Source organism: Thamnophis elegans, chromosome 12, assembly GCF_009769535.1.
Source record: "Thamnophis elegans isolate rThaEle1 chromosome 12, rThaEle1.pri, whole genome shotgun sequence".
Taxonomy (NCBI): domain Eukaryota; kingdom Metazoa; phylum Chordata; class Lepidosauria; order Squamata; family Colubridae; genus Thamnophis; species Thamnophis elegans.
Genome location: NC_045552.1, coordinates 27,990,384 through 28,016,928, shown reverse-complemented (window position 1 = coordinate 28,016,928; position 26,545 = coordinate 27,990,384). Strand labels below are relative to the sequence as shown.

The 26,545-nt window shown below is 43.8% G+C and overlaps 1 protein-coding gene across 1 annotated transcript in view; it reads left to right on the top strand.

Annotated features, from left to right (window-relative positions):
• LCK (LCK proto-oncogene, Src family tyrosine kinase) overlaps positions 1-26,545 on the top strand; it is a 48,474-nt gene that overhangs the window by 18,247 nt on the left and 3,682 nt on the right. Inside the window, exons 6-11 of the mRNA XM_032228626.1 lie at positions 822-925; positions 5,175-5,324; positions 5,967-6,119; positions 11,711-11,890; positions 22,896-22,972; positions 26,297-26,450. Of these exons, the coding sequence (XP_032084517.1) occupies positions 822-925; positions 5,175-5,324; positions 5,967-6,119; positions 11,711-11,890; positions 22,896-22,972; positions 26,297-26,450 (818 nt within the window). The remainder of the gene's footprint in view (positions 1-821; positions 926-5,174; positions 5,325-5,966; positions 6,120-11,710; positions 11,891-22,895; positions 22,973-26,296; positions 26,451-26,545) is intronic.

The following is a 26,545-nucleotide window of genomic DNA, read 5'->3' as shown; positions in this document are numbered from 1 at the left end:
CTTCCATTTTTCCCAACAGTCTGGACTTTCAAGGGAGCTGGGTATTCAACTAATATGTCAAAACATAATAATTGAATCCTTTGTGCCTCAACCAAGGAGTCTCCTTCAACATCAGTATTTGAAGGTGTTTTATTTTTATTTTTACTTTATTTATTTGTTTTGTCAAGTGTGTATAAGATAATATATATAATTATATACAAGATTATGGTTGCATGAAATGGATACAAATAAATGGGGTTTATTGTTGGTGTTTTCTTTCTTCAAAGTCCAATGTTCACTCTGTTCACTTTCACATAGGGTCACAAAGAGCATCTTTGTGAATTGCACAATTCTGATCTTTGTAGTACAGATGCATAGTTCTTTAATTCAACAGTAAGAAAAGTGGGGCAACATTTAGGGGTTGAAAAGATCTTTACTGAGCAAATGGCAAATGCTTTGTTCTTAAGGCAGATGGACTAATTTGGGAATGGTTTTGCAAGAAATAAAATACTTTGCCCTATATATGTTTGGATTGTGTGACACTACAATGCTCTTTTCTCTACTTTGTTCTTGTGGATCAATATAAATATATGGGTTTTTTTTTTAAAAAATATATATTTTATAGGCTATAGTGGAAATATTTACTGTATATATTCATTTTGCAGAGTGGCCCAAAAGGTTTCAAATTAAAATGTAAATATGGTCTTTTCTTCTGTAATAAACAATATACTCACCTTGTTTCATTTTAAGTCAGAATAGCTGCGGTTGCTTACGTAAAACTCTAAAATGCACGATGGGCTGTAGATAGAACTCTGTAATCAACAATGTGTTGTTTTTTGCAGTTGGTTTTTCAAAGCCCTCGGCAGGAAGGATGCTGAGCGCCGCCTTCTCACTGCTGGTAATACACATGGTGCTTTCCTTATTCGAGAGAGTGAATCCACCAAAGGTAATTTGTTTAGACAAGGCTCTGGTCATCATTTCCTCTGTACTAGGAAAACGACAAAAAGATTGGAGGGGGAAACTTAAAAACAACTTTGGAGAAGTGTCATTGGGTGCCTTACATGAGAGCAGTCTTCCAATATTTGAGGGGCTGTCAATGGCAGGATAAGAAGTAGTTACTGGAAGCTTATCAAAGTGGAATGGGGCAACTCGCCATAACCAACTTGCTATAGCCAACTTGCCCTAGTCCCCTCACTATGTCCAATTTGTCCAGCCAACTCACTATGGGACAACTCGCCATGGCCAGCTTGCCATGGGCCAACTTGCTGCAGGACAATTCAACAATCCAATTTAATTATTTTAAATAATTAAAAATTTTCAATTTTTGTCATTCACATTTCATTTTGTCCCTCCTTTGGCATCCTTTCTTTAATGATTCCATTCCACCATTTCTTCAAAATTAGTGTAATTTTTGTCCCACGGTGAGTTGTCCTGCAGTCAGTTGGCCATGGTGAGTTGGCTGTGGCAAGTTGGCCACAGCAAGTTGACTGGGGTGAGTTGTGGTAGACCCTATCAAAAAGAGATGCGACCTAGAATTGAGAAGAAATTTCCTTCTCAATGAGAAAAAATAATCAGTGGAACAGCTTGCCTCCAGGTTTCATGGGTGCTTCATTACTGGAGGTTTTTAAGAAGAGGTTGGACAGTCATTTGTCTGAAATGGTATAGGACCTTCTGCTTGGGCAGGGAATTGGACTAGAAGATTTCTAAGGCTCCTTCCATCTCTTCTATTCTGTATTCTGTATATCCCACCAGCCCCTCTGTCAACAAACATGGGATTCCCTACACCAGAACCCCCACTTTTCTCAAGAAAACCATTAATTCCAACACAAAAGGATATTTGCAGCTATGGAGTCCTTGACACTGCCTGAGCTTGGTTGTTAGCTTGCAGAGACATTTAATTACCCAAGTAGGTAAGATGTTCAGTGTGAGGAAGAGTGGAGTTTGTTTCCTTATCCTTCATGTGTTGGTAGGTGTGTGTGGTTTTCTCATCCTAGTTTCTTGATTAGAGTATCATTTTATGCTAGAAAACATTAAAGCTTCTCCTTTATTAGCATTTTGTTTGTATGTTGATCATTTGTGGAAAATGTATTTGCCTTTTTATGATTTATCCTGTGTCCCAGCCTCTGTGTTCTGCTGCGGGGGGGGGGGGGGGGGCAAGATTGAGAACCACTTCCTTCTAAGCTTCAAGGGCTTCCAGTCATGCCTATTGTTGCACAATTAGTCTGCTTTCTTGTCAGCCTTCCATAGTGGGGAGGGAAAGGAGGGAGGAGAGATGTCTGATACTTTGCATTGACAACATGGGTGCCTCTTGGAAGCAGCTGGAGTCAAGGCTGGCCTATCGTTGAGCAGAGGGAAGCTGCTGGCAGGAGCAACCATGAGAGGGTTATTTAGTTTTGTTGGAAATATCAGCAACCTACTTTTCTTGCCACAAGAAAGCAATTCAACTGACAGAAAAATATATGGGCTAGCCAGCTGCTGCCTCCAGGTGCATTGGAGAAGGTGGGGCCCCTTTGCTGTTGCAAATAGAAGATTCGTTGGCTACTTTGGTTTACGTTCTGATATGGAAGCTGGCATAAAATGTATGGCATAGAAACAAATAAATAAACAAAATGGGAAAGAGAGTAACCTTGAGAGCCAGTTTAGTCTTTTTTTTAAAAAAAAGTTTTTTTTTATTTTTAATCTCTTACATACAATTACAGGGTATACATTCACATAGTTATTGTTCTTATTTGTATTGATCACTTTTACACATTTGTTTTCCCATATAAAAGGTTAAAAATATACATTCTGGATTGCTTTGCTTACCATCCCATACACCTATTTTATGTTATCACCAGCCTATTTTTCCTTCTTTTCTCCCTCCCTCCCTTCTCTACTTCCTTCCTTCCTCCTCTCCTTTCCCTTTCCATCTTCCCTTGCCTCTCCCCTACTCCTGTCTTCCTCTTCCCCTTCCTACCCTCTCTCCTTCTCTTTCTATCCCTTCCCTCCTTCCTCTCCTTTCCTCTTCCTTCCTTCCTTCCCCCTCCTTCCCTCTCTCCTCCTCTCCTCCTCTCTTCTTATCCTTTTCTGTTGTGGTTATCTCTTTTCATCTCTCAACTGGTGTATTTTTGGCATGGTATTCCCGCAAACCTATTCATACCTTTATACTTATCATTTCCTATTCCCCTTTCTTCACTATCATATCCTAACTATTTTTATTCTATGTCTCATTCTTGAATATATACTTGTATATTAATACTTTAGTCTAGTGCAGTGTTTCTCAAACATGGGCACTTCAAGATAGGTGGACTCCCAGAATTGGTCCGAGCTGGAGAATTTTGGGAGCTGAAACCCATCAATTTTCAAGCTACCATGAATGAGAAACACTGCATTAAAGTAGGTATCACTGAATCCACAGGCTTCCTCCTGCCTCTGTCTGATGGCTGACAAATCCAGACTGAGAATTTTGTTCAGTGAAGTTGCAGCCTCTTGTTTGCTCTTGCACAATCTGACCTAATTCCATACTGTCTGTAACACAATTAACAATAATTGTATGTTTTTAAACTGTGAGCTTTGTCCCTGATTGCTTTGCCCCATCCAGTTTCAGTAGCAACTTTTCAAGCTGACCATCAAAAGGCAGTTTTTGTGAGCAAAAAAGAGAAAAAATATTACACTGTGACCTCCTGAATGTTTATTTATTTATTTTTATTTATTTGTCAACAAGTACAACGAAACAAGTATGAAAACATGTGAAGAAATGGCACAAATAAATTGATATAAGTAAGCAAAACATAGCCATGAACATATAAAAAGATGTAGGACAGGGATGGTAGGCATGCTGGTGGGCTTATGCATGCCCCCTTAGGGACCTCTTAAGAAACACATAAGGTTCCAGGGAGATAGCTTAAGGTAAAAGATAGGGGGTTAGAGTAACTAACAACAGGATCAAGTAGGGTCTTCCACACATTTACTACTCTATTGCTGACATCGTTTTTCCTGCAATCAAGATTAGAGTGGATTACATTCAGTTTGTATCTATTGATGGCCCTTGTGTTATTGCAGTTGAAGTAAAAGTAGTCATTAACAGATAGGACATTGTGGCAGATTATCTTGTGCACTAAGCTCAGGTCAGAATGTAGATGGAGTACATGTTCCCTTATATAGATTGATGCAGTTCTCTTCAGTCAATACACATTAGATTGATTCCCAAGTCCTTTCTGAACTGTCCTCTAAATCTCATATCCTGGCTGCTGCTTTGCAGATATCAGTAAAGTTTTCCCTTCTTTTACTGGGAAGCTGGAGATGGTGTTGTTAAAAACTCTGCCACCAGCTTCTCTCTATCAAAGACTTGAACATGTTGGGGTGAAAAGATGCAATAGCAGAGATATCAAATGCTGAGCCTCAAACTAGCAGAACTGTGAGTAGTTGTCAACTTACAACCATTTGTTTAGAGACATTCAAAGTTACAACAGCACTGAAAAAATGATTTATGATTGGTCCTCACACTTATGACCATTGTAGCTTTCCCACAAATATGTGAGAACTTGAATATTGAGCGCTTGGCAACCAGCATATTGTTTACCACAGTTGTAGCATCCTAGGATTATGTGATGGGCAGCTTCTGACACGCAAAGTCAATGGGGGAAGACATATTTGGTTAACAACTGCACAACTCACATAAAAAACCGGCAGTGATTTGCTTAACAACCATGACAAAAAAAGTCATAAAATTGGGGGCAACTCACTTAACAACCATCTTGTTTAGCAATGGAAATTTGGGTTGTAACTGTGATTGTAAATCAATGACTACTTGTAAATGTGTGCCTTGGGCAACTGCTCAAAGAAAGTCAAGAAGGCAGCCACAACAAAAAGAGGAAAGACCTACCCCATTTAATCCTTTGATTGCTTTGATTGCTTCAGTGTGGCTGCCATTTTGACTGCTTCTCTGTGTCCACTGACATTTCATCAAAAGGCAGAAGGTTTGTGAGCAAAAATGAAAAAAATATTATTAAAATGTCTCTCTAGCTTCTGTTGATGGATGTAGCTCTCTTCCTACAATACACATATAGTTTGGACTTCAAACTTCAGGCAAGGAAGCATTTGGGAGCAAGGAAAGCAATGCCTGCCTGCCTCTCTCTCTCTCTCTCTCTCTCTCTCTCTCTCTCTCTCTCTCTGAGAAAGAGACAGAAAAGTAACCCCATTCTGTTTCTCCACAGGCTCCTTCTCCCTCTCCGTGCGAGATTTTGACCAGAACCAAGGAGAAGTTGTGAAGCATTATAAGATACGAAATATGGACAATGGCGGGTTCTACATCTCTCCTCGTATCACCTTTGACAGCTTGCACAGCCTGGTAGAACATTATACCAGTAAGGCTAAAGACACTCCCAGAGAGCCTCTTTTGGGTGGGACTGGGCTGCCCGCTCTTCTCCTACAGAAAGACTTTGGGTCTCCCAATGCCAGAGATACTAATGTAGGGCTGTCAAGTAGCCCATGGTTTCTGTGGCTTCAGCACCTAATGCACTAAGGTAGTTGCTGTCCTGGAATTTGTACCATCTGGGCAGTGTTTCTCAACCTCAGCAACTTTAAGATGTGTGGACTTCAGCTCCCAGCTCCCAGCTCCCAGCTGAAGTTCACACTTGTCCAGGTTGAGAAGCACTATTCTAGAAGATGCTTTTTATTTGTAAAAATGGCTCCACCTATGAGAAGTCGCCCTTCTGAGGACGCTCTGAGCGATCTTCTTTCATGCCTCTGCTTGTGAAGCTTCAATGCCAGGTGCAGACATGGTCCAGGGCAGTGGTGGGTTTCAAAATTTTTTGGAACCTCTTCTGTAGGTGTGGCCTGCTTTCTGGGTCCACTGGTGGAACTTCTTCTAACCGGTTCGGTAGATTTGACGAACCGGTTCTACCGAATAGGTGCAAACTGGTAGGAACCCACCTCTGGTCCAGGGCCATCCCTTTGGCCTTCCTCTGATCTACTTACTCTTCTCCTTTGCCTCATCCTTTTCATAGGTAACACTGATGGGCTCTGCACGCGCCTTACCAAGCCCTGCCAAACTCAGAAGCCACAGAAGCCCTGGTGGCAAGATGAGTGGGAAGTGCCCAGGGAGAGCCTGAAGCTGGTGGAGAAACTGGGAGCAGGGCAGTTTGGTGAAGTTTGGATGGGTAAGTGGGCTGTGGATTCATGTATACTCTGTTCAGCCATGACTTTCAATTCAAGAAGCCATACCTTTATTAGAAAAGGCTATTATTATTATTATTATTATTATTATTATTATTATTATTATTATTATTATACAATTGTATCACAGCGGCCAGTTGTTTCGCCGGATTTGGCATTGGTTACTAGTCGGGCCCCACCCAGGGGCCTAGGACGTCGTAACGTATTTTCGTAATATGCGTGCAGATCCAAGCAGTGTGGCTTTTTGCATTTGACTGATGGTGATTTTGTCAATTTTTAACTGTTTTAAATGTAATTCCAGTGCTTTTGGAATAGCACCCAGTGTGCCAATTACCACTGGAATTACCACTGCTGGTTTGTGCCATAGTCGTTGAATTTCGATTTTTAAGTCCTGGTATCTTGCGATTTTTTCATGTTCCTTCTCGGCGACTCTGCTATCACCTGGTATTGCGATGTCTATGATTGTGACCTTATTTTTCTCAACCAGTGTGATGTCTGGTGTATTATGCGCCAGTATTTTGTCGGTTTGTATACGGAAATCCCACAAGATCTTGACCATCTGATTTTCGGTGACTTTTTCAGGCTGATGTTCCCACCAGTTTGTTGCTGTTTTAATATTATAATTTTTGCACAAATTCCAATGGATCATTTGTGCTACTGAATTGTGCCGCAATTTATAATCAGTCTGCGCGATTTTTTTACAGCAGCTGAGTATGTGATCAACAGTTTCATCAGCTTCTTTGCAAAGTCTGCATTTGGCATCATCAGAGGATTTTTCGATTTTGGCCTTAATGGCATTTGTGCGGATAGCTTGTTCTTGATTATTATTATTATTATTATTATTATTATTATTATTATTATCACAGCGGCCAGTTGTTTCGCCAGATTTGGCATTGGTTACTAGTCGGGCCCCACCCAAGGGCCTAGGACGTAACGTATTTTCGTAATATGCGTGCAGATCCAAGCAGTGTGGCTTTTTGCATTTGACTGATGGTGATTTTGTCAATTTTTAACTGTTTTAAATGTAATTCCAGTGCTTTTGGAATAGCACCCAATGTGCCAATTACCACTGGAATTACCACTGCTGGTTTGTGCCATAGTCATTGAATTTTGATTTTTAAGTCCTGGTATTTTGTTATTTTTTCATGTTCCTTGTCGGCGACCCTGCTATCACCTGGTATTGCAATGTCTATGATTGTGACCTTATTTTTCTCAACCAGTGTGATGTCTGGTGTATTATGCGCCAGTATTTTGTCCGTTTGTAAACGGAAATCCCACAAGATCTTGACCATCTGATTTTCGGTGACTTTTTCAGGCTGATGTTCCCACCAGTTTGTTGCTGTTTTAATATTATAATTTTTGCACAAATTCCAATGGATCATTTGTGCTACTGAATTGTGCTGCAATTTATAATCAGTCTGCACAATTTTTTTTACAGCAGCTGAGTATGTGATCAACAGTTTCATCAGCTTCTTTGCAAAGTCTGCATTTGGCATCATCAGAGGATTTTTCAATTTTGGCCTTAATGGCATTTGTGCGGATAGTTTGTTCTTGCGCAGCCAGGATTAGTGACTCTGTTTCTTTCTTTAATGTATCTATTGTTAACCATAACCAAGTTTGTTCACTGTCCACTTTATCTTTTATTTTTTCCAGAAATTGGCTATAGCAGTGCTTTGTTCTGCCAACTCTTCATTCTTGATTTTATCACATCTTTTCTGTATTCTTGTTTCATCTGTAGGGCCTTCAGTAGATTTTTGTTCTTTACTTCGATTAATAGTTGTTCTTGATTTTCTTTTAAATAATCAGCCAGTGCATGTTTTTCTTCTTCAACTGTTTGCTTCACTTGTAATAATCCTCTGCCACCTGATTTTTGGGGTAGATATAGTCTATCAGTATCACCACGTGGATGTAAACTGTAGTGCATTGTCATTAGTTTCCTGGTTTTTCGGTCCAAAATGTCCAAATCAGCTTGTGTCCAGTTAACTATACCAGCTGTGTATCTTATAACTGGTATTGCCCAGGTATTTATGGCCTTGATTGTATTTCCACCATTCAATTTAGATTTCAAAATTTTCCTAACTCTGTTGGTGTACTCTCGCCTGACAATAGTTTTTACTTCTCCATGCTTGATGTTATCCAACTGCAGAATGCCTAAGTATTTGTAGGCTTCATTTTTGTTGCATTTAATTAGTTGGCCATTGGACATTTCAATTCCCTCACATGCAATGATTTTGCCCCTTTTTATGGATACAGTGGCGCATTTTTCCATGCCAAACTGCATTGAAATATCGGTGCTGAATACTCGGACTGTGTTTGTCAATGATTGGATTTCTATTTCTGACTATCCATAGAGTTTCAAATCGTCCATATATAGTAAATGCAAAAATTTTTCAGCTTCTTTGGCTGTTTGGTAGCCTAATTTCATTTTTTTTAAGATTACTGATAGTGGGATCATCGCGATGATGAAGAGAAGAGGTGAAAGTGAATCAACCTGGAAAATTCCTCGCTTGATATTAACCATTCCGTAGATCTCATTCCCTACTGCTAACTCAGTTCTCCATTGTTTCATCGCCTTTTCAGTAATGTAATATTTTTGCTAATGCCAGTTGTTTCTAAGCATTTTATGATCCAACTATGTGGCAGTGAGTCAAATGCCTTTTTGTAATCAATCCAGACCATATTCAAGTTCATTTTTCTGTTCTTACAATTTTCTAATATCATTTTATCAATTAGGAGCTGATCTTTTGTGCCCCTGCTCCTTCTTTTGTTGCCTTTTTGCTCTACCGGCAAGATGTTGTTTGTTTCCAAATAATCCATCATGTTATCTGCAATAATACCTGTGAGTAATTTGAGGGTTGTTGGCAAGCATGTTATTGGTCTGTAGTTTTCAGGTGTTGTTCCTTTAGTTGCATCTTTCTGAATCGTCAACCATTCATCAATTTGGCCCTTTTGTAAAATTTCATTCAGTTGCCTGGCCAATATTGCATGTAAACTGGTCAGATATTTGAGCCAGAAACCATGTAATTGGTCCTTTTCAGGTGATGTCCAATTCTTTATCTTTTTTACTCGATTTTTGACCATCTCAGTTGTTATTTCTAATACTTGCATTTGTTTGTTGCCAATGCTTTTCTCAAAGTCATGTATCCACTTTGCTTCCTTATTGTAGTCCTTTGCATTTTCCCACAATTTTTTCAGAATTCAACTGTGGCCTGCTTTTCTGGTTTTTCACTTTTGGTGTCACCATTCACATTAAGACTTTGATAAAAACACCATTGGTCTGATCGAAATTGCTGATTTTGTTTATATTGGATGATTCGTGCCTCATATCTTTCAATTTTTCTAGCTGTTGCTGTTATCTACTGTTTTACAATCTCTACAGCTTCATTGATGCTTCTTGTATCCAATCTATATCTTCTGATTAGCCGATCTATGGTTTTGTTGTTTTTAAGCCGTTGCTCCTGCATGTTCTTTAAGTTACTAGCATCTGCCCTTAATTTTTTGACTTTTTATTCTAATTGGATTTTCCACTTTGGCTTTGATGCTTTTTCTGTTGTGTGACTAGGTACTTTGATTTTAATGCCTAGTTCATTAGTGACTATTACAGCTGCGCTGTACATTAACTGGTTCATTTCCAAGATGGATCCCGGTTCAATTGTTGAAAACACTGCATTAACCATTTTCATGATAGGGGCCAAAATTTTCTTAGGCACAGTTTTTAGTGATGGCAAACGTTGCCTTTCCTCATTAAGCAGAAAATGCTCCATGATCTTATCCTTCAATTCTTTTTGTTTTTGAGTTAGTTCATCAGTTGGTTCAATGATAACTGGTTCTAGTGGTGGTGGTGTTATTTCCTCCCCGAGAGCTTCTTCTGGGAGTTCTACTATAATGTCTTTAGTTGTGTCTTGAATATCAGTTATTTCCGCTTGTGATGTTGTTTTTTTATTTTTGCAATTTGTCTGAATCACCTCAAGTTCAACTTCACTAAACACTTTATTCAGTAACATTTGAATCTGGATAGTGTTGTTTCCATAATTCATACATTCGCTTTGAATAGCCTCTTTTTCTGGCTCTGAGTTGTAATAACAGGCCATTATGGCACAATTTTCATCTACACTATATTTTTGTCGTTTCGTTAGCTGGTCCACTTGTAGCCCACTTGTTGACGGATACCCAAGGACCTCAACATCCGCTGCGGCCCTTGTTGCGGGTTGCACGATGACCGATGCGGTATAGATTTTTTATTCATTTTTTTCACCATGTTATATGGGTTGGTGGGTTTTTTTCATGGGGTCAGGTTGCCAATCTGATCCCAACCCTCCTCCTTTCTCATCCGGGCTTGGGACCGGCAACGGCGGAGTTATTGAGCATTTTTCGTTCATTTCTGCCCTCCCCAGCCCCCAGGAGCACTCTAAAAGCCTCCTAAAGGCTATGCATGGCCATTTTGGTAAAGAGGCCGTGGTTTCGGGAGGCAAAAAATGCTGTATTCAGTGTATAAGACCCACCCAGATTTTCAGCCTCTTTTTTGAGGGAAAAAGGTGCATTTTATACTCCAAAAAATACAGTATTACTATTATCCCATCTTTATTTTTTGTATATCTTTCTATGTAATCCTTCTTCCTCCTAATTTCCCCATAACAACGACCCTGTAAAGAGGGTTGGATTGAGAGAGAGTCACTGGCCCAAAGTCACCCAGATGGCTTTCATGCCTAAGGCAGGGCTAGAACTCAGTTTCCTAGTGATTGGCCAAAAGTCACTCAGCCAGCTTTCACACCTAAGCAGGACTAGAACTCACTGTCTTCTGTTGATTGGCCCAAAGTTACCCAGCTGTCATTGTCTTAATTGTCTGCTATTTAAAAATTACAGAAGTAATTTCACATAATTTAAATAATTTGTTTGATGAAGTAAGATTTTCAGTATATACCAACTTTGCTGCTGAACTTTTAATTTAGTTTCTATCAAACTTTTTGTGGCAGGAAGTGACTGCTGAAAAACAGCGGCTGTGTTGGTATCACAATGTTAACCAGATCAGTTGCAAACCTGGAGGCTACATTTGCAGAAAATGCTATGCTTGGTTAGGTTCAATGTCAGCTAGCTTCTTTATGGCTTGTGTGAATCCAACTCCTTTGATTATTGCACATTACAAATTTACAAGACATTGTGCAGATTCAGGAAATGATTTAATTTCATACCCAAGCGAAGTATGTTGTATGAACACAGCATTTGGGTTCAGAGAGACATGAAGGGCTCAAGGCTTGTGTCATCTGAATAGAGGCATCCTCGTGTTTGTGTGCTGAAAAAGCTAAGATGGCAGTCACAACCACACAACTGAAGTCCTACTCTGTTTTTACATGGACTGTGTGATACATGAAGAAAAATGCATGGCTTCAGTTGAGTGGTCTTGGCTATTTTCATGGTTTACCTGACCCCCTTTCCCCACAAACAGGCCTGCTGCTAGATCAAAAGGGTGGAGAGGTTGTTTTGATGACCAGAAAACCCTTCAACTCTTGACTTATGTCCAGCAATGGGAAATTCAGGCTTATCCCTGGGCCCATATCTTTCCTCTCTCCCTCCGCAGGCTACTATAATGGCCATACAAAAGTTGCCATAAAGCGTTTGAAAGAAGGCGGCATGTCACCTGAAGCCTTCCTGGCTGAAGCCAACCTGATGAAGAAACTGCGCCATGTACGCCTGGTGAGGCTCTATGCAGTGGTAACTCAAAGGCCCATGTTCATCATTACAGAGTATATGGAAAAAGGTAAGCTTCTGCTAATGTTTCCTCCCACTTCACATGGATGAAGTTTGGTTGTGACATGGAAGTGGGAAATTTTGCAGGTTCATTCTGATTCTATTAGGTATTGCGTTCAAATTGTGCTTTCCATATTTTTCTAGGGAAAGTCTCCCCTCTCCTCTCCCTCCCCTCTTCTCTCCCTCTCCCTTCCCCTTTCTCTTCACCCCTTTCCTCTTCCCTCCCCTCTCCTCTCTCTCCTCTCTCCTCCCCTCTTCTCTCCCCTCTCCCTTCCCCTTTCTCCTCCCCCTTTCCTTCCCCCCTTTCCCCTCCTCTCTCCTCTCCCCTCCACTCCCTCCCTTCTCTCCCCTCCACCTTTCTTCCCCTCTCCCTCTCCCTCCACTCTCCTCTCCCCTCCCCATTTAACCCTCCCCTCCTCTCCTTTCCCTTCCCTCCCCTCCCCCTCCCCTCCCCCTCCCCTCTCCTCTCCCTCCCCTCTCCCCTCCTTCTCCTCTTCTCTCCCTCTCCCTCTCCCTTCCCCTCTCTCCTCACCCCTTTCCTCTCCCCTCCCCTATCCCTCCCCTCTCTCCTCCCCTCTTCTCTCCCCTCTCCCTTCCCCTTTCTCCTCACCCCTTTCCTCTCTCCTCCCCTCCCCCTCCCCTCCCCTCCCCCTCCCCTCTCCCTTTCCTTCCACCCTTTCCTCTCCTCTCTCCCCTCCCTTCTCTCCCCTCTCCCCTCCACCTTTCTTCCCCTCTCCCTCCACGCTCCCCTCCCCCTTTACCCTCTCCCCTCCTCTCCTTTCCCATCCCCTCCCCTCTCCCTTCTCCTCTCCCTCTCATCTCCCTCCCCCTCCCCTCTCCCCTCCTTCCCCTCTTCTCTCCCTCTCCCTTCCCCTCTCTCCTCACCCCCTTTCTCTTCACCCCTTTCCTCTTCCCTCCCCTCTCCTCTCTCTCCTCTCTCCTCCCCTCTTCTCTCCCCTCTCCCTTCCCCTTTCTCCTCACCCCTTTCCTCTCCCCTCGCCCTCCCCTCCCCCTTTCCTTCCCCCCTTTCCCCTCCTCTCTCCTCTCCCCTCCACTCCCTCCCTTCTCTCCCCTCCACCTTTCTTCCCCTCTCCCTCTCCCTCCACTCTCCTCTCCCCTCCCCATTTACCCTCCCCTCCTCTCCTTTCCCTTCCCCTCCCCTCCCCCTCCCCTCCCCTCCCCTCTCCTCTCCCTCCCCTCTCCCCTCCTTCTCCTCTTCTTTCCCTCTCCCTCTCCCTTCCCCTCTCTCCTCACCCCTTTCCTCTCCCCTCCCCTATCCCTCCCCTCTCTCCTCCCCTCTTCTCTCCCCTCTCCCTTCCCCTTTCTCCTCACCCCTTTCCTCTCTCCTCCCTTCCCCCTCCCCTCCCCTCCCCTCCCCCTCCCCTCCCCCTTTCCTTCCACCCTTTCCTCTCCTCTCTCCCCTCCCTTCTCTCCCCTCTCCCCTCCACCTTTCTTCCCCTCTCCCTCCACGCTCCCCTCCCCCTTTACCCTCCCCTCTCCCCTCCTCTCCTTTCCCATCCCCTCCCCTCTCCCTTCTCCTCTCCCTCTCATCTCCCTCCCCCTCCCCTCTCCCCTCCTTCCCCTCTTCTCTCCCTCTCCCTTCCCCTCTCTCCTCACCCCTTTTCTCTTCCCTCCCCTGTCCCTCCCCTCTCATCTCTCTCCTCTCTCCTCCCCTCTTCTCTCCCCTCTCCCTTCCCCTCTCCCCTCCCCCTTCCTCTCTCCCCTCCCTCCCCCTTTCCTTTCCCCTCCCCCTTTCCTCTCCCCTCCCTCCCTTATCTCCTCTCTCCCCTCCTCCTTTCTTTCCCTCTCCCTCCCCTCTCCTCTCCCCTCCCCACTACCCCCTTATCTCCTTTCCCTTCCCCTCCGCTCTCCCTCCTCCTCTCCTTCCCCTCTCCCCTCCTTCCCCTCTTCTCTCCCTCTTCCTTCCCCTCTCTCCTCACCCTCTTCCTCTTCCCTCCCCTATCCCTTCCCTCTCCTCTCTCCTCCCCTCTTCTCTCCCCTCTCCCCTCCCCCTTTCTTCCCCTCTCCCTCCCCTCTCCCCTCTCCCCTCTCCCCTCCTCCTTTACCTTCTCCCCTCCTCTCCTTTCCGCTCCCCTCCCCAGTAGTACTTGAGAGGGTAACAGGTACTTGAGAGACCGCCTGCTGCCAATTACCTCCCAAAGACCCATTAGATCACACAGGGTTGGCCTCCTCCGGGTTCCGTCTACCAGCCAATGCCATCTGGCTACTACCCGGGGGAGGGCCTTCTCTGTGGCAGCGCCGGCCCTTTGGAACGAACTCCCCGCCGAGATTCGGACCCTCACCTCTCTCCAGGCCTTCCGAAAAGCCGTTAAAACCTGGCTGTGTCGGCAGGCCTGGGGTTGATGAGTTCCCTTCCCCTCTCGAATCGTGTGGCTGTTGGTTATTTTAAATGCTTGTATTTGTAGTTCTTGTGTTTTCCTTTCCCTCTTGGGTTTGTGAGCCGCCCTGAGTCCCGCTGGGAATAGGGCGGCATATAAATAAAACAAAACCTGAAACCTGAAACCTAGTAGTGGTATGGTGGCCTGGGTCACTGCAACCGGCAGTGACCCAGGCCTGCCACGCCCCAGAACCGGTTCCCCGGTCTCTTTTACCATTGCTGACATGTTTCTACACATGCGCAAAATAGTTTTCAGTCAACTGTGCATGTGCAGCAATGTGTGGTGCACACGTGTGGGAGCGAAGCAATCAGCACATGCGCAAAACGCCCTCTTAGCAAACTGGTAGTAAAACGGTTTGGAGGAACCCATCATTGTTCCTAGGGATCACTTGACTGTGTACCAATGGTAAAACAGTGATGGCTTTGGAAGACTTGAGGAAACCACAACTAACACAGAGCAATCAAGAATGATGTTACGTTTCCTCAGCTGTGGGTTGGGGACAAGATGAAGGCATCCTGGGGACTTGGCCAAAAAAAGCAGTTTGGGGGGGGGGAGATGTTGCTAGTTATGAACATTTAAACTCTAATTAGATGCAAGTGGAGAAGGTTCTAGAATTCCCATTCTGCCCCCATTTTTGATAACATAAAAATAATCTGCTTCATGATGAAACATGAAAATTCCATGGAACTGTTTCTTAGGCATTTTACAAAGATTCATTCAAATCTAGTATCTGCTTAATTATCTTTGATAAAATGGCAGTACTGTGATATTTTTCTCCAAGTTAAACACATAGATATATCTGTCCTCTTTTTCTTGGCTTACTTTGAGGATTGTATGAAGCACCAGCATCTTTGAATGTTTGGTTACATCTTCAGCTATGAATTTTAGAAGCCAGTGTGTGGGATCTGTTGGAGGGAAGGGCTCTCCTTTTGTGTATGTCAATTCCTAGATAACTTTTAGTATATACACTAGAAATAAAGTACAGTAAAGAATATTTCATTTTTACTCTCAGTTTCAGGAAACTCCTGTCTCCTCTCACCCAAATTGGGGCCCTATCAAAATTTGGCCCAGTTTGATGGTAGAAGAATTGCAATCTTGCCTGATCTTGGAAAACTAATCAGGATTGGCCTAATTAGGAGTTGGCTGGGAGATAGCTAGGAAATCCTAGGACTGTAAGCTAGATGGGAAGTTGAACTAAAGCCATAGAAGATAAGACAATGGGAAACTATTTCTGTAACATTTCCAAGAAAAAGACATGGATATTTCCATGAAATTCTCAGTAACTGGGCTTGACATGACCTTAAACAAAAGGGATCAAGGGATCATTGCCAAATATTTGTCTTCTCCCAGATAAACAGAATAGAACACAGCAGAGAAGTTTTTTTTATACTGTCACCTACTAGTATAGGTAATTCTCGACAATTGAGCCCAAAATTTGAATTGCTAAGCAAGATAGTTTAGAGTGATTTTTGCCTGGTTTTAGAACCTTTCTTGCCACAGTTAAGTGAATTGCTGCAGTTTTTAAGAGAATTATGCGGTTATTAAATAAATCTGGTGTCCTCACTGACTTTGCTTATATGCATAATGCTTAAATTGTAGAAAGTAGGGAAAAGCATTAGGCCACTCAGGTATGAACTAAATGAGATCCCTGATGAATACACAGTAGGGGCAGGGGTGGGTTGCTACCGGCGTTGCTGCCGGTTTGGTGCATGTGCAATTCTATTTATTGTAATTTTGAATGGTCACTAAATGAACTGTTGTAAATCAAGGACTACCTGTAGTCTATTATTCCCCCTGTTCTTTCACAACCAACCAAGCTATTCTGCACAGTTCCCTTTGCTCTAGATAGTCAGGCATGGAAGAGACCTTGCAGGATTTGGCACGAGGCAATGGAGAAAAGGAAGGAAATGAAAGGGTCTTGCAATTTAGCTATCTACAAAAGGAACAAAGCCTGCCAGGATACAAAAATAGCTGGGGGATCTGGGAGGGGTTTCCTGCAAGCTATTCCCTCCATCTTCAGAAGGCTGCAGCAAGGCTAGGCTCTCTCCAGCCCTGAATTAGGCATCAGGCAGAATAACAGCATGCTTAAGGGAAGGGGGGCATCACAGAATACCACCTCTCTAGCTGTCCTGCTGTTAACTCTCTCCTGGCTACAGTTAGCATTCAGCATCCATAGAGTCTTAATGTCTTTGTCAGTTAAGCCATGAAATAGCCAAAGGACACCACTGCTTAAGGTACCAGTTGGCCTTCATCCAACTCTGGACTCTTCTATGAATTAAACTAGAGTGGGGCTCTTGTATTTGAACTTTAAAGTCCACCAATGGTAGCCCCTACCCTGTTGTACCCCAAAGCCAAAGGGTGAGAGGTTCTGCATGTTTGACACTGAACCTGCAACCCAGAGATGGATATACAGAACGGTAGGCAGAATCCACATCCTCTCTGTACAGGCAGCATTGAAAGGACAAATCTTTTCCAAAATCCTCTGGGCATGAGGCAGATGATAACTGGGGCAGCACAACCCATATTATCTTCCCTGTTAACCCTGAAATGCACACATCCAAACTGCAGGAGGGCGGATGTGTGAACATATTCTTTGGCTACCAATACACTTGTGGGTGTGTGCTCCGGTTGTTACTGAGTTAGAATAGAATAACAGAGTTGGAAGGGACCTTGAAGATCTTCTAGTCCACCCCCTGCCTAGGCAGGAAACCTTGCACCACTTCAGACATATGGATATTCAACATCTTCTTAAAAGTGTCCAGTGTTGGAGCATTCACAGTCTCCACATCTTTTCTACCTCATGGCAACCAAAACTGGATGCCGTATTCCAAGTGTGGCCTTACCAAGGCCTTATAAAGTGGTATTAACATTTCACGTGATCTTGATTCTATCTCTCTGGAATGAGCTGCCCCCAGAGCTTTGTATAATTTTCGACCTCCAGTTCTTCCGACGCGCCCTAAAAAGTTGGCTTTTCCAACAAGCCAGCCTGGCCTGAACAAAACAAAATAAATTATTGATTATTGTTAATTTTAATCGATTTTTTAAAATGTTATTGTGAATCTTAATTGGGTTTGTTTTTTGGATATTCTATCTATTTTTTTCCTAACTTTTGTAATATATGTTTTTTTAATGTTGTACGCGTCCCTGAGTCCTTGGGAGAAGGGCGGCATATAAATCCAATAAACCAAACCAAACCTCTGTTTATGCAGCCTAGAACTGTGTTGGCGTTTTTGGCAGCTTCTGCCCACTGCTGGCTCCTATTTAAATGCTTGTCCATTAGGACTCCAAGATCCCTCTCACAGTTACTACTATTGAGCAAGGTACCACCTATATGGTACCTGTGCATTTTGTTTTTCTTGCCTAAATGTAGAACCTTACTGTAGAACCTTAGTTCTACAGGTTAGTATATTTCAGTTTAACTTTCTGTTCCTGAAAGTGCATTGGGCCAAACCTTCATCAATGCATAGCATAGTTTTTCTTTTCTTAAAGAATTTTCCTTTCCATAGGAGAAACAATCCGTCAGCTTGGCACTTGGACTTTCTGTGGTCAGTTTCACCACCTGCTTGTTTTATCCCATTTAGTCAATTCCCTCCCTCCCTCCCAATCATATCCCCAAGCTCATAGAAAGCTCCCACATTTGATTTGCCAGTGGGATCCTTGCCCTATGTAGGTAGTCCTTATTTAGCAACTTTTCACAGTTATGATGGTGATAAAAAAGTTACAATTTACAACCTTCACAAGCCTGTAAAGCAAAGGACATCTGAAATCAGATCATAAGCACAGTTAAAGTTTCACTTAGTGACCATTTTGCTTAACCACTAAGTTGCTGGTTCAAATTATGGTTGCTAAACAAGGACTATTTGTAGCCTAGAGTGCAAAAGTGATAGCAACTAGTGTCCAACAAATCTGTTGTGAAAAAGAGTGCAAAAAAAGTCTGCAGAGGGGAGGAGGTCAAGAAAGTCAAGATGGCAGCCACAGTTTTATGATAGAAGCACCAAATCTTTATGTGAGTTGCAAAAACGTTTAAAAAGGGACAAGGTTTTCACTGTGCAGCTGCAGAATTTATTTTGACTTTTTAAATCACATTTGCACATGCCAATAAATGATAGTAGTAACTGTTGCAGCATATGCTATGAGTAAATCAGCTTTTACAATGATAGAATAAAATGCCCATATCTTGAAACTGGCCATCTGGGATGCCCACAGACATAACCAAGCATTGGGACTAACATAAGAGGGCTGGATATTCTGACTCTCAGCAGCCATGTGCAGCAAATGAGCCGCTATGAAAAACTGTACTCTGCCTGCTATTTGACCCTACAGTGTTCAACCTTGTGGAATTTGAAATTCTTGTTGATTTATCACCCTGATAAACTAGATGATATACTAGATGATTTCCATCTCTCGGTTTGGGCCGCCAGGGTTTTAAATACATCAGTGAGAACGATTTCACACTCGGTTCAGCTCCAGAGCAAGCAATTGGATGGGGCTGGGTGGCAAAATATTTTGGCTGTTATCTGTCCAAGGACCATTTGCTTTTCTGCTGCTGCTGAACTTTCTTTCTGGAGTTTGAAAAGAAAACCAGAGATTTTCATTCTGGTTTACGGCATCTGGAACATGGTCACATTTTTTTCCTGTGAGATATTGCTGTCCCAGCAGAAGAAATTGGCCTTGATTCATTACTGAGAAGGCTGGAGGAGGGGAAACACATGTGCATGTGCATACACATATCCAAATGAAGGGGGTATTTTGGTCTTTTCCTAGGATGGCAGAATACATAAAAGGAAATAAAAGAAGAATTTTTACCCCAAAAATGTTGCTTCTAAATCTGAGATGCAAATTTCTACATGATCATTAGGTAGCAGCAGAGGAATACTTTATGGCTCACTCCATTGGCCATCCTGAATTTTGCAACCTAGTTCTAGTTCAGCTACAGTTTGATTATCTCTGAGAGGAATTTTGGATTGGATTTGGATTTATTTATTTATAGGCCGCCCTTTTCCCTGAGGGGACTCAGGGCGGCTTACAATCAAAAGGAAGGGGAGTGTAGGACAATATGAAAAAAGAAATGTGCACAAAGTAAATTAGACAATAAAACTCAACATTCACTCAGCATTCGGGAGGGGCGAAATAAGATTATCCCCAGGCCTGACGGGTTAGCCAGTTCTTGAGGGCTGTGCGGAAGGCCTGGACGGTGGTGAGGGTACGAATCTCCACGGGGAGATTGTTCCATAGTGTCGGAGCCGCAACAGAGAAGGCTCTCCTCCGAGTAGTCGCCAGTCGGCACTGACTGGCGGATGGAATACGGAGGAGGCCAACTCTATGCGATCTGATGGGACGCAGGGAGGTAATTGGCAGAAGGCGGTCTCTCAAATAGCCAGATCCACTACCATGGAGCGCTTTATAGGTGGTGAGTAGGACCTTGAAGTGCACCCGGAGACCAACAGGTAGCCAGTGCAGCTCACGGAGGATCGGTGTTATGTGGGCGAACCGTGGTGCGTCCACGATCACTCGCGCGGCCGCATTCTGGACTAGCTGAAGTCTTCAGATGCTCTTCAAGGGCAGCCCCATGTAGAGCACATTACAGTATTCCAGCCTAGAGATCACAATTTTATAGAAATAATGGAGCTATACCTTCTCTAGACTTTACCTGCCACTTGCAGAGAAATAATGCTTCAAGGATATGGGTTTTTTTAAAAAAAAAAAACCTTATAAGCCATCTTTCCCCAGTAGATTTCCACAGATGTGTTGGCTTGGCATTATGGGAACTGTTGTTATTACATTTGGGGAACATCTTATAGTATAGAGGTAATTTGGCATATGGCATAATTCATCTCCATATGATGAAAAGAAATTAATGGGTGATACACAAAATCATTTCACTGTAGCAAAATGAAGAAATGACCTTCTACCCCACTTCTGGAATTGATCTCCCCACTCTATTGGGAATACCACTTAAGACTTACAGTATATACACCACTTCACTGTGCTTTATAGGTCACTCTAAGCAGTTTATAGAGTCAGCGTATTGCCCCCAACAATCTGGGTCCTGAGACGTGGCTTGAAAATATAAGACATTTTCAAGCCATGTCTTTTGGAACAGAAGCAACCTATATCAAATTCAGCAATGTAATTCATAAAAGCAGAATCTTGGAATTTAGCACTCCATCCTGCAGTATTCCATGAGAGAATGATTAGGGGTTTAAGCATGAGTGGGTTCCTGCCAATTCTAACCTCTCCAACAAATCTACAGTGCCATTTAGAACCGGTTCCAGCTGCCTCCCCCCGCCCGTCTGCACATCATGAAGATGAAGAGCGAGAGGAGGAATTCTGGGAGTTGAAGTCCACAAATCTTAAAGCTGTCAAGTTTGAACACCCTTGGGGTTTTTTTCTAAAGGGTTAGGGGTGCAAGGGTTTTGTAACTTGACAGCTTTAAGACTTGCATGCTTCAATGCCAGAGTTTCTGAGCCAACATTTTGGTTGCAAGAGCGTTGTTAAGTGAGTTTCACCACATTTTACAAGTTGGCCATCCCCACCCAGTCAGATGGCTGGTAAGCCACTCCCACAAAGCAGGCCACACCTACAGAAGAGGTTCTAAAAAATTTTGAAACCCACCACTGGGTTTAAGGGTATCCAAATGTCAATCTGAGTTCCCAGCAGTAGCCCTTCTGAAGAACATTGGGAGTATAGGTCGTGTTGTGCTGTTGGTTGCTAAGGTCAACTACAGAAGAGGCAAGTAAATGCTGAGAATCGGAGATGGGAACATCGGTGTCAAAGAAGATAGCCCCGGAGATGGCCTAGGACCTGACGCCAGGCTTTTGGCTCAGCCAAGTGCTGGAATGAAGGTTCATCACTTTTAACAATTTGATCTTCAGCATCCCCATCTATCCCCCATAAGGAATTTGCAAACAATTTTTGGGGTAATGCAATTGAGAAACCATTCTGTAGGTAAATGTTGGAAGCACATCTAAATTCAAAGAAAGCATAGAGTGAACTTTTCTTTTGGGGAGTGGGTCTTGGGTACTGTAGGAAGTTAAAACCCAGCCCTCTACTAGAAGAATGAAATATCCTGAGAAATATTGAAAAGGCTGAATATTATATTCCCCTCATAGGAAATGGTGAAACATGTTTTTAAGTAGGAAACAGACTCACTCTTTATAGCCCCCACCTTTGTCATTGGGCCATCAAAAGGCCTGAGCCAGTCTATTCTACATAACAAAGATCTCCCCCTTCAGCCCCAGGGTAATGGGATTAAGGCATGATAGTATTAGCCCTTTACCCATCACACCACAGGGCACCTGGGAAGAAGTGATGCTGAACCAAACCTGGACTCAAGACAGCCTAGAGAGTTGCCCCTACATGGCCCCATGGGACTCTGACAACCAATCAGAATACAAGATCAAGATCAAAGGCCAGAGAGGGGATAAAACCAGGGACTTTCAGTGTCTCTTTTTCTTCTTCACCCAACATCTGGAAGCATGTGATCCCCCTTTTCTGTTCAGGAGCTCAAGCCATGTGATCCTGTCCACCATTAAACTATCTTTCCAAGCAGGCTCCCTGTTTCCAGTGACTTTTTTCCCCACTTGGAACTGAACCCAGAAGGACAGGTCTTCCAACAGTACTTAGAATTCTCTAATTGTTGCAGCAATTTTAAGAGAAAAAGAAATCTAAGGAGAATTTCTTCAACATAGAACAACATGGTTGAAAGAGTCTGAAACACTCACATCTTAGAAAAGAAGAAAGAAAGGAAGGAAGGAAGGAAGGAAGGAAGGAAGGAAGGAAGGAAGGAAGGAAGGAAGGAAGGAAGGAAGGAAGGAAGGGGGGTCAACCTTGAGAATTCGGGAAATTGAAGTCCAGAAGTCTTAAAATTGCCAGGCTTAGATACTCCTTGTCTAGAATACAGAAAAGGCCCTTCAAATTTATGTTCTAAATGTGAATAACGCAAGGGAACATTTTATCATCTTTGGTGGAGATGTAAAGAACATTTTAGATAAAGCTATATATACCAATTCCAAGGATTTTAAAGATTAATATACAATTAAATTTGGAGAGTTTTCTTTTAGGAATGATGGATATGATATGTACAAAAGGAAAAGATTTGACACAACCCACAATGGAGGAACGGTTAGTGAAGATGATGACGCTTGCAAAGTTGGCTAAATTGACTTCATTGATTAGAGGAAAAACATCTACATTTATGCCAAGGTGGCGCAGTGGTTAAATGCAGCACTGCAGGCTACTGCTAGATCAGCAGGTCAGCGGTTCAAATCTCACCGGCTCAGGGTTGACTCAGCCTTCCATCCTTCCGAGGTGGGTAAAATGAGGACCCAGATTGTTGGGGGCAATATGCTGACTCTCTGTAAACCGCTTAGAGAGGCCTGAAAGGCCTATGAAGTGGTATATAAGTCTACTGCTATTGCTATTGCTATATTGCTATGGCTGACAAGAAATTCCTTATAGACTTTTTTTGGGAAACAAAAAAACAAACTTACAAGTTACAATTTTGATTATTAGAAAAAAAGATAATAGAAACATACTAATCTTGTATTTCTGTACTTATAACTGTGAAGAGGCACTGAGCATATTCTGACTGATTTTTCCCCTTCTTCCTTTTAGGCAATCTGGTAGATTTTCTCAAAACTGCGGAAGGCGCTAAATTAACAATTTATAAACTGCTAGACATGTCAGCACAGGTATGAACAAAATAATACAATGGGTTGAGAAGCAGTCAGAATGGCTGAGGAAGAGCAAACAGTAGAAATCTTTTCTTGTGGGGGGATTGTTAATGGGTAAAAAAACTTATTTTTAGGGATGAAAAGAAATGGAAGAAACAGTTTCTACTGAACCTGGTAATTTAGTTGGCAGTAGCTTGAATGTCTCCAGAACAACAGTCTCACAAGATCCTTAAAAAGAGATCTAATGTAGAAAAAAGGAGAAATGTTTTGACAGTGAGAACAAATAATAAATGGAGCAGCTTGCTTACAGAACCTGGGATGCTCAATCACTGGAGGTTTCTAAGAAGAGATTGGACAGCCATTTGACTGGGATGGTATGAGGCCCCTGCCTTGAGCAGGAGATTGGGCTAGAAGCAGTGACGTGCAGTGAAGCTTATGGCTGGTGAGGCAAAAAGAAAGAAAGCGGCTCCCCCCCCCCCCGCAGCAGCTATGTCCGAAATAGAGGCGTCCCACGCCCCGCAGCTATGTCCGACCCAGCTGCGAGGCGTGCCCGATCCGGACCCTCACCACCCTTCCGGCTTTCCGCAAAGCCACTAAGACCTGGTTGTTCCGGCAGGCCTGGGGCTGATGAATATCCAGCCCCACTTGAATGTCGCGACTGTTGTTGTATTTTAATCTGTTTGTCTTTATTTTCCTATTTGTATCCCCTTCCCTCCTTGGTTGTTAGCCGCCCTGGGTCTCTCGGGAATAGGGCAGCATACAAATTGAATAAACTACAACTACAACTACAACTACAACTACAACTACAACTACAACTACAACTAGCTGCGGGGCGTGGGGCGCCTCTATGTCAGACAGAAGCAGTGGGGCGCTTTCTTTCGGCTTTTGCCCGCCCCGCAGGGCAAACACTTCCACCTTGCAGGCGCCAGAGCCGCAGGCCACCAGGAGTACATCCCGCCCGCAGCAGAAGAGTGCCGGTTCCTGCCCAGGCTGGAGCGAGAGCCGAAGAGGCAAAAAACGAAGAGGGGTGGGGGGGGGGGGGTGTTCCAAGAGGCCCCCTCCCCTTTTTGCACTCTGCAAGCCAGGCCCGCAGCGGCAAGAGGCTCAGCTCCGCTTCTATTGCCCCCCCCCCCCGGCTCCAGAGAAGCCAGCCACAGGTGAGTCCCCGCAGTCCAGGTTCCATCTCCAAGCAGCCCTGGGAGGAAACGGGGCAGCCCCGCTTCCCTCTGCAGACTTTCCGGGAGCGGAGGACCCACATTCTGCTCCCCCTTCCAAGCCCCCAGTGGCCAGCCTCAGCTCCGGCCACTTTGTCCCAGAGCTCCGGCAGGCCCACCGAGGAGGAGCCTGGACGAGGCTGGAGCAAGAGCCGCGGAGGCGAAAAGCTGGCCATTTGGGGCTTGGAAGGGGGAGCGGAATGTGGGTCCTCCGCTCCTGGAAAGTCCGAGGAGGGAAGCGGGGCTGGCCCGTTTCCTCCCGGGGCTGCTTGGAGACAGATCCAGGGCTGCGGAGACTCGCCCGCAGCCGGCTTCTCTGGAGCGGGGGGGGGGGGGATAGAAGTGGAGCTGAGCCTCTTGCCGCTGTGGGCCTGGCTTGTGGAGTGCAAAAAGGGGAGGGGGCCTCTTGGAACACCCCACCCCATCCCTCTTCGCCTTTCGCCTCCGCGGCTCTCGCTCCAGCCTCGTCTGGGCTCCTCATTTGAAGAAGTCAGCTTCTTTTTACCACTTTAAATATTCTTCAGGGAACTATTTCTGTTTCAACTGGTGAACCAAAAAATACATACATGTTGCAGTGAATTTTGGGAAGTGTTCAAGAATAACTATAATTTTCTATAGGAAACTGACCATTTCAAAATGATGTTCCATATTACTACACTTATATACTCGGTCAAACATCAAATATCACTTTATAGCTGCATATTATAGGGGATGGATGATTGGAATTTTGAATTCCTCTCCCCTGCCCCCTCCCTCGGACCCACCTTTTCCAGCTGTGTCAGAGGATCATTTCAACTCTCCTCTTATCTGTCATGATGAAAATGTAAAAAAAAAAAAAACTTAGGCAAACAGGCAAGACCTGCTGCTCCCAGACCAGAAGGCAGAGAACCACGTGCCTCCTTTGCATAAGGAATTTTTCGCCTTTTAACCCTTGCTTAACTCTGAGCAAGGGATAAAAGGCAAAAAATTCCTTATGCAAAGGAGGCCCGTAGTTCTCTTACCTTCCCCTGCAGTTAGCACTAAGCAGAGTCATTCTGGCAGCAACTACCTTAGCCTTTTTCCTTTTAATTTTCTTTTCTTTTCCTCATGACACTGGTGAGGCCCCGCCTCCCCTCCCTCCCCTGCCTGCACGTCCCTGACTAGAAAACCCCTGAAGAGTATCTAGCCTTATGATTCTGTGTTCTATGGCAGAGGTCCCCAAACTTGGCAACTTTAAGACTTGTGGACTTCAACTCCCAGAATTCTCCAGCCAGCTAGCAGGCTGTCTATCTTGGCTCAGGTGCTTTCATTCTGAGGATACTTAGAAAGTGATTTCTGTTTAATTAGTCTAGTCTAGTCTAGTCTTCATTGTCATTGTACAAAATAAATACAATGAAATTGGTTTTAGTCTCACTGGTCCAATCACATGACAACAAATACAAACAACATATATAGTATAAGGAATAATCCCAATGCAAGTAATTAGGGGAATAGAAAAAGAAAGAAAAAGAAAAACTAGTCATACGTTTGTGTGTGGAGTGATTGTGGTTGTGTTTAAGAGCCTGACAGCCCAAGGATAGAAACTATCTTTAAACCTATTCGTTCGATTGACTATGCTTTGATGTCTTCTGCCCAATGGTAGAAGCGCGAAGAGACACTGACCAGGGTGTGAATCATTTCTGAGTATCTTCCTTACTCCTCTAAAGCAGCGAGACCTGGTGATGTCATCCAGTGGTGTTAGAGGGCAACCAGTGGTTACCTGTGCCAAATTTATCACTCTCTGTAGTGCCTTCCTGTCCATAGCAGTTAAACCAGCGTACCATACTGTCATGCAGTATGTGAGGACATTTTCTATCATGTGTAGAAATAGGTTTTCTTCTTCATAACCCCATGAAAAGAGCAGGAATAGGACATTCACTGATTTGGGGCAGCCATTTGGGAGCAAGGGAGGAGAATCCAGAGGACTGTAAAATAAATAAATAAGTAAATAAAGGCTAAGAGGTTTTTTCAGTCTGATTTATAGCAGGATGGTTGTGAGGATACAAGGAAAAGTAAGGGAGTTACACTTGACCTGGTTGCTTGGGAGGAAAGCTGGGGTGGAAATGCAGCACAAAAGTATGTGATGTATATCTCCCCTTTGCCCACCAAGATAGCAGAAGGAATGGCCTTCCTGGAGAAGAAAAACTACATCCATCGTGACCTGCGGGCTGCCAATATCCTGGTGTCCGAAAGCCTCAGCTGCAAGGTTGCAGATTTTGGGTTGGCCCGCCTTATGAAGGATGACGAATACACTGCTCAAGAGGGTGGGTCTCTTTTGCCTCTTTGGCCTTGCCAAGCAAGCAAAGCTTCTTCCTTCTTTTGGGGAGTGGGGGGTGGAGGACTGCAGAGGGAGTGTCAA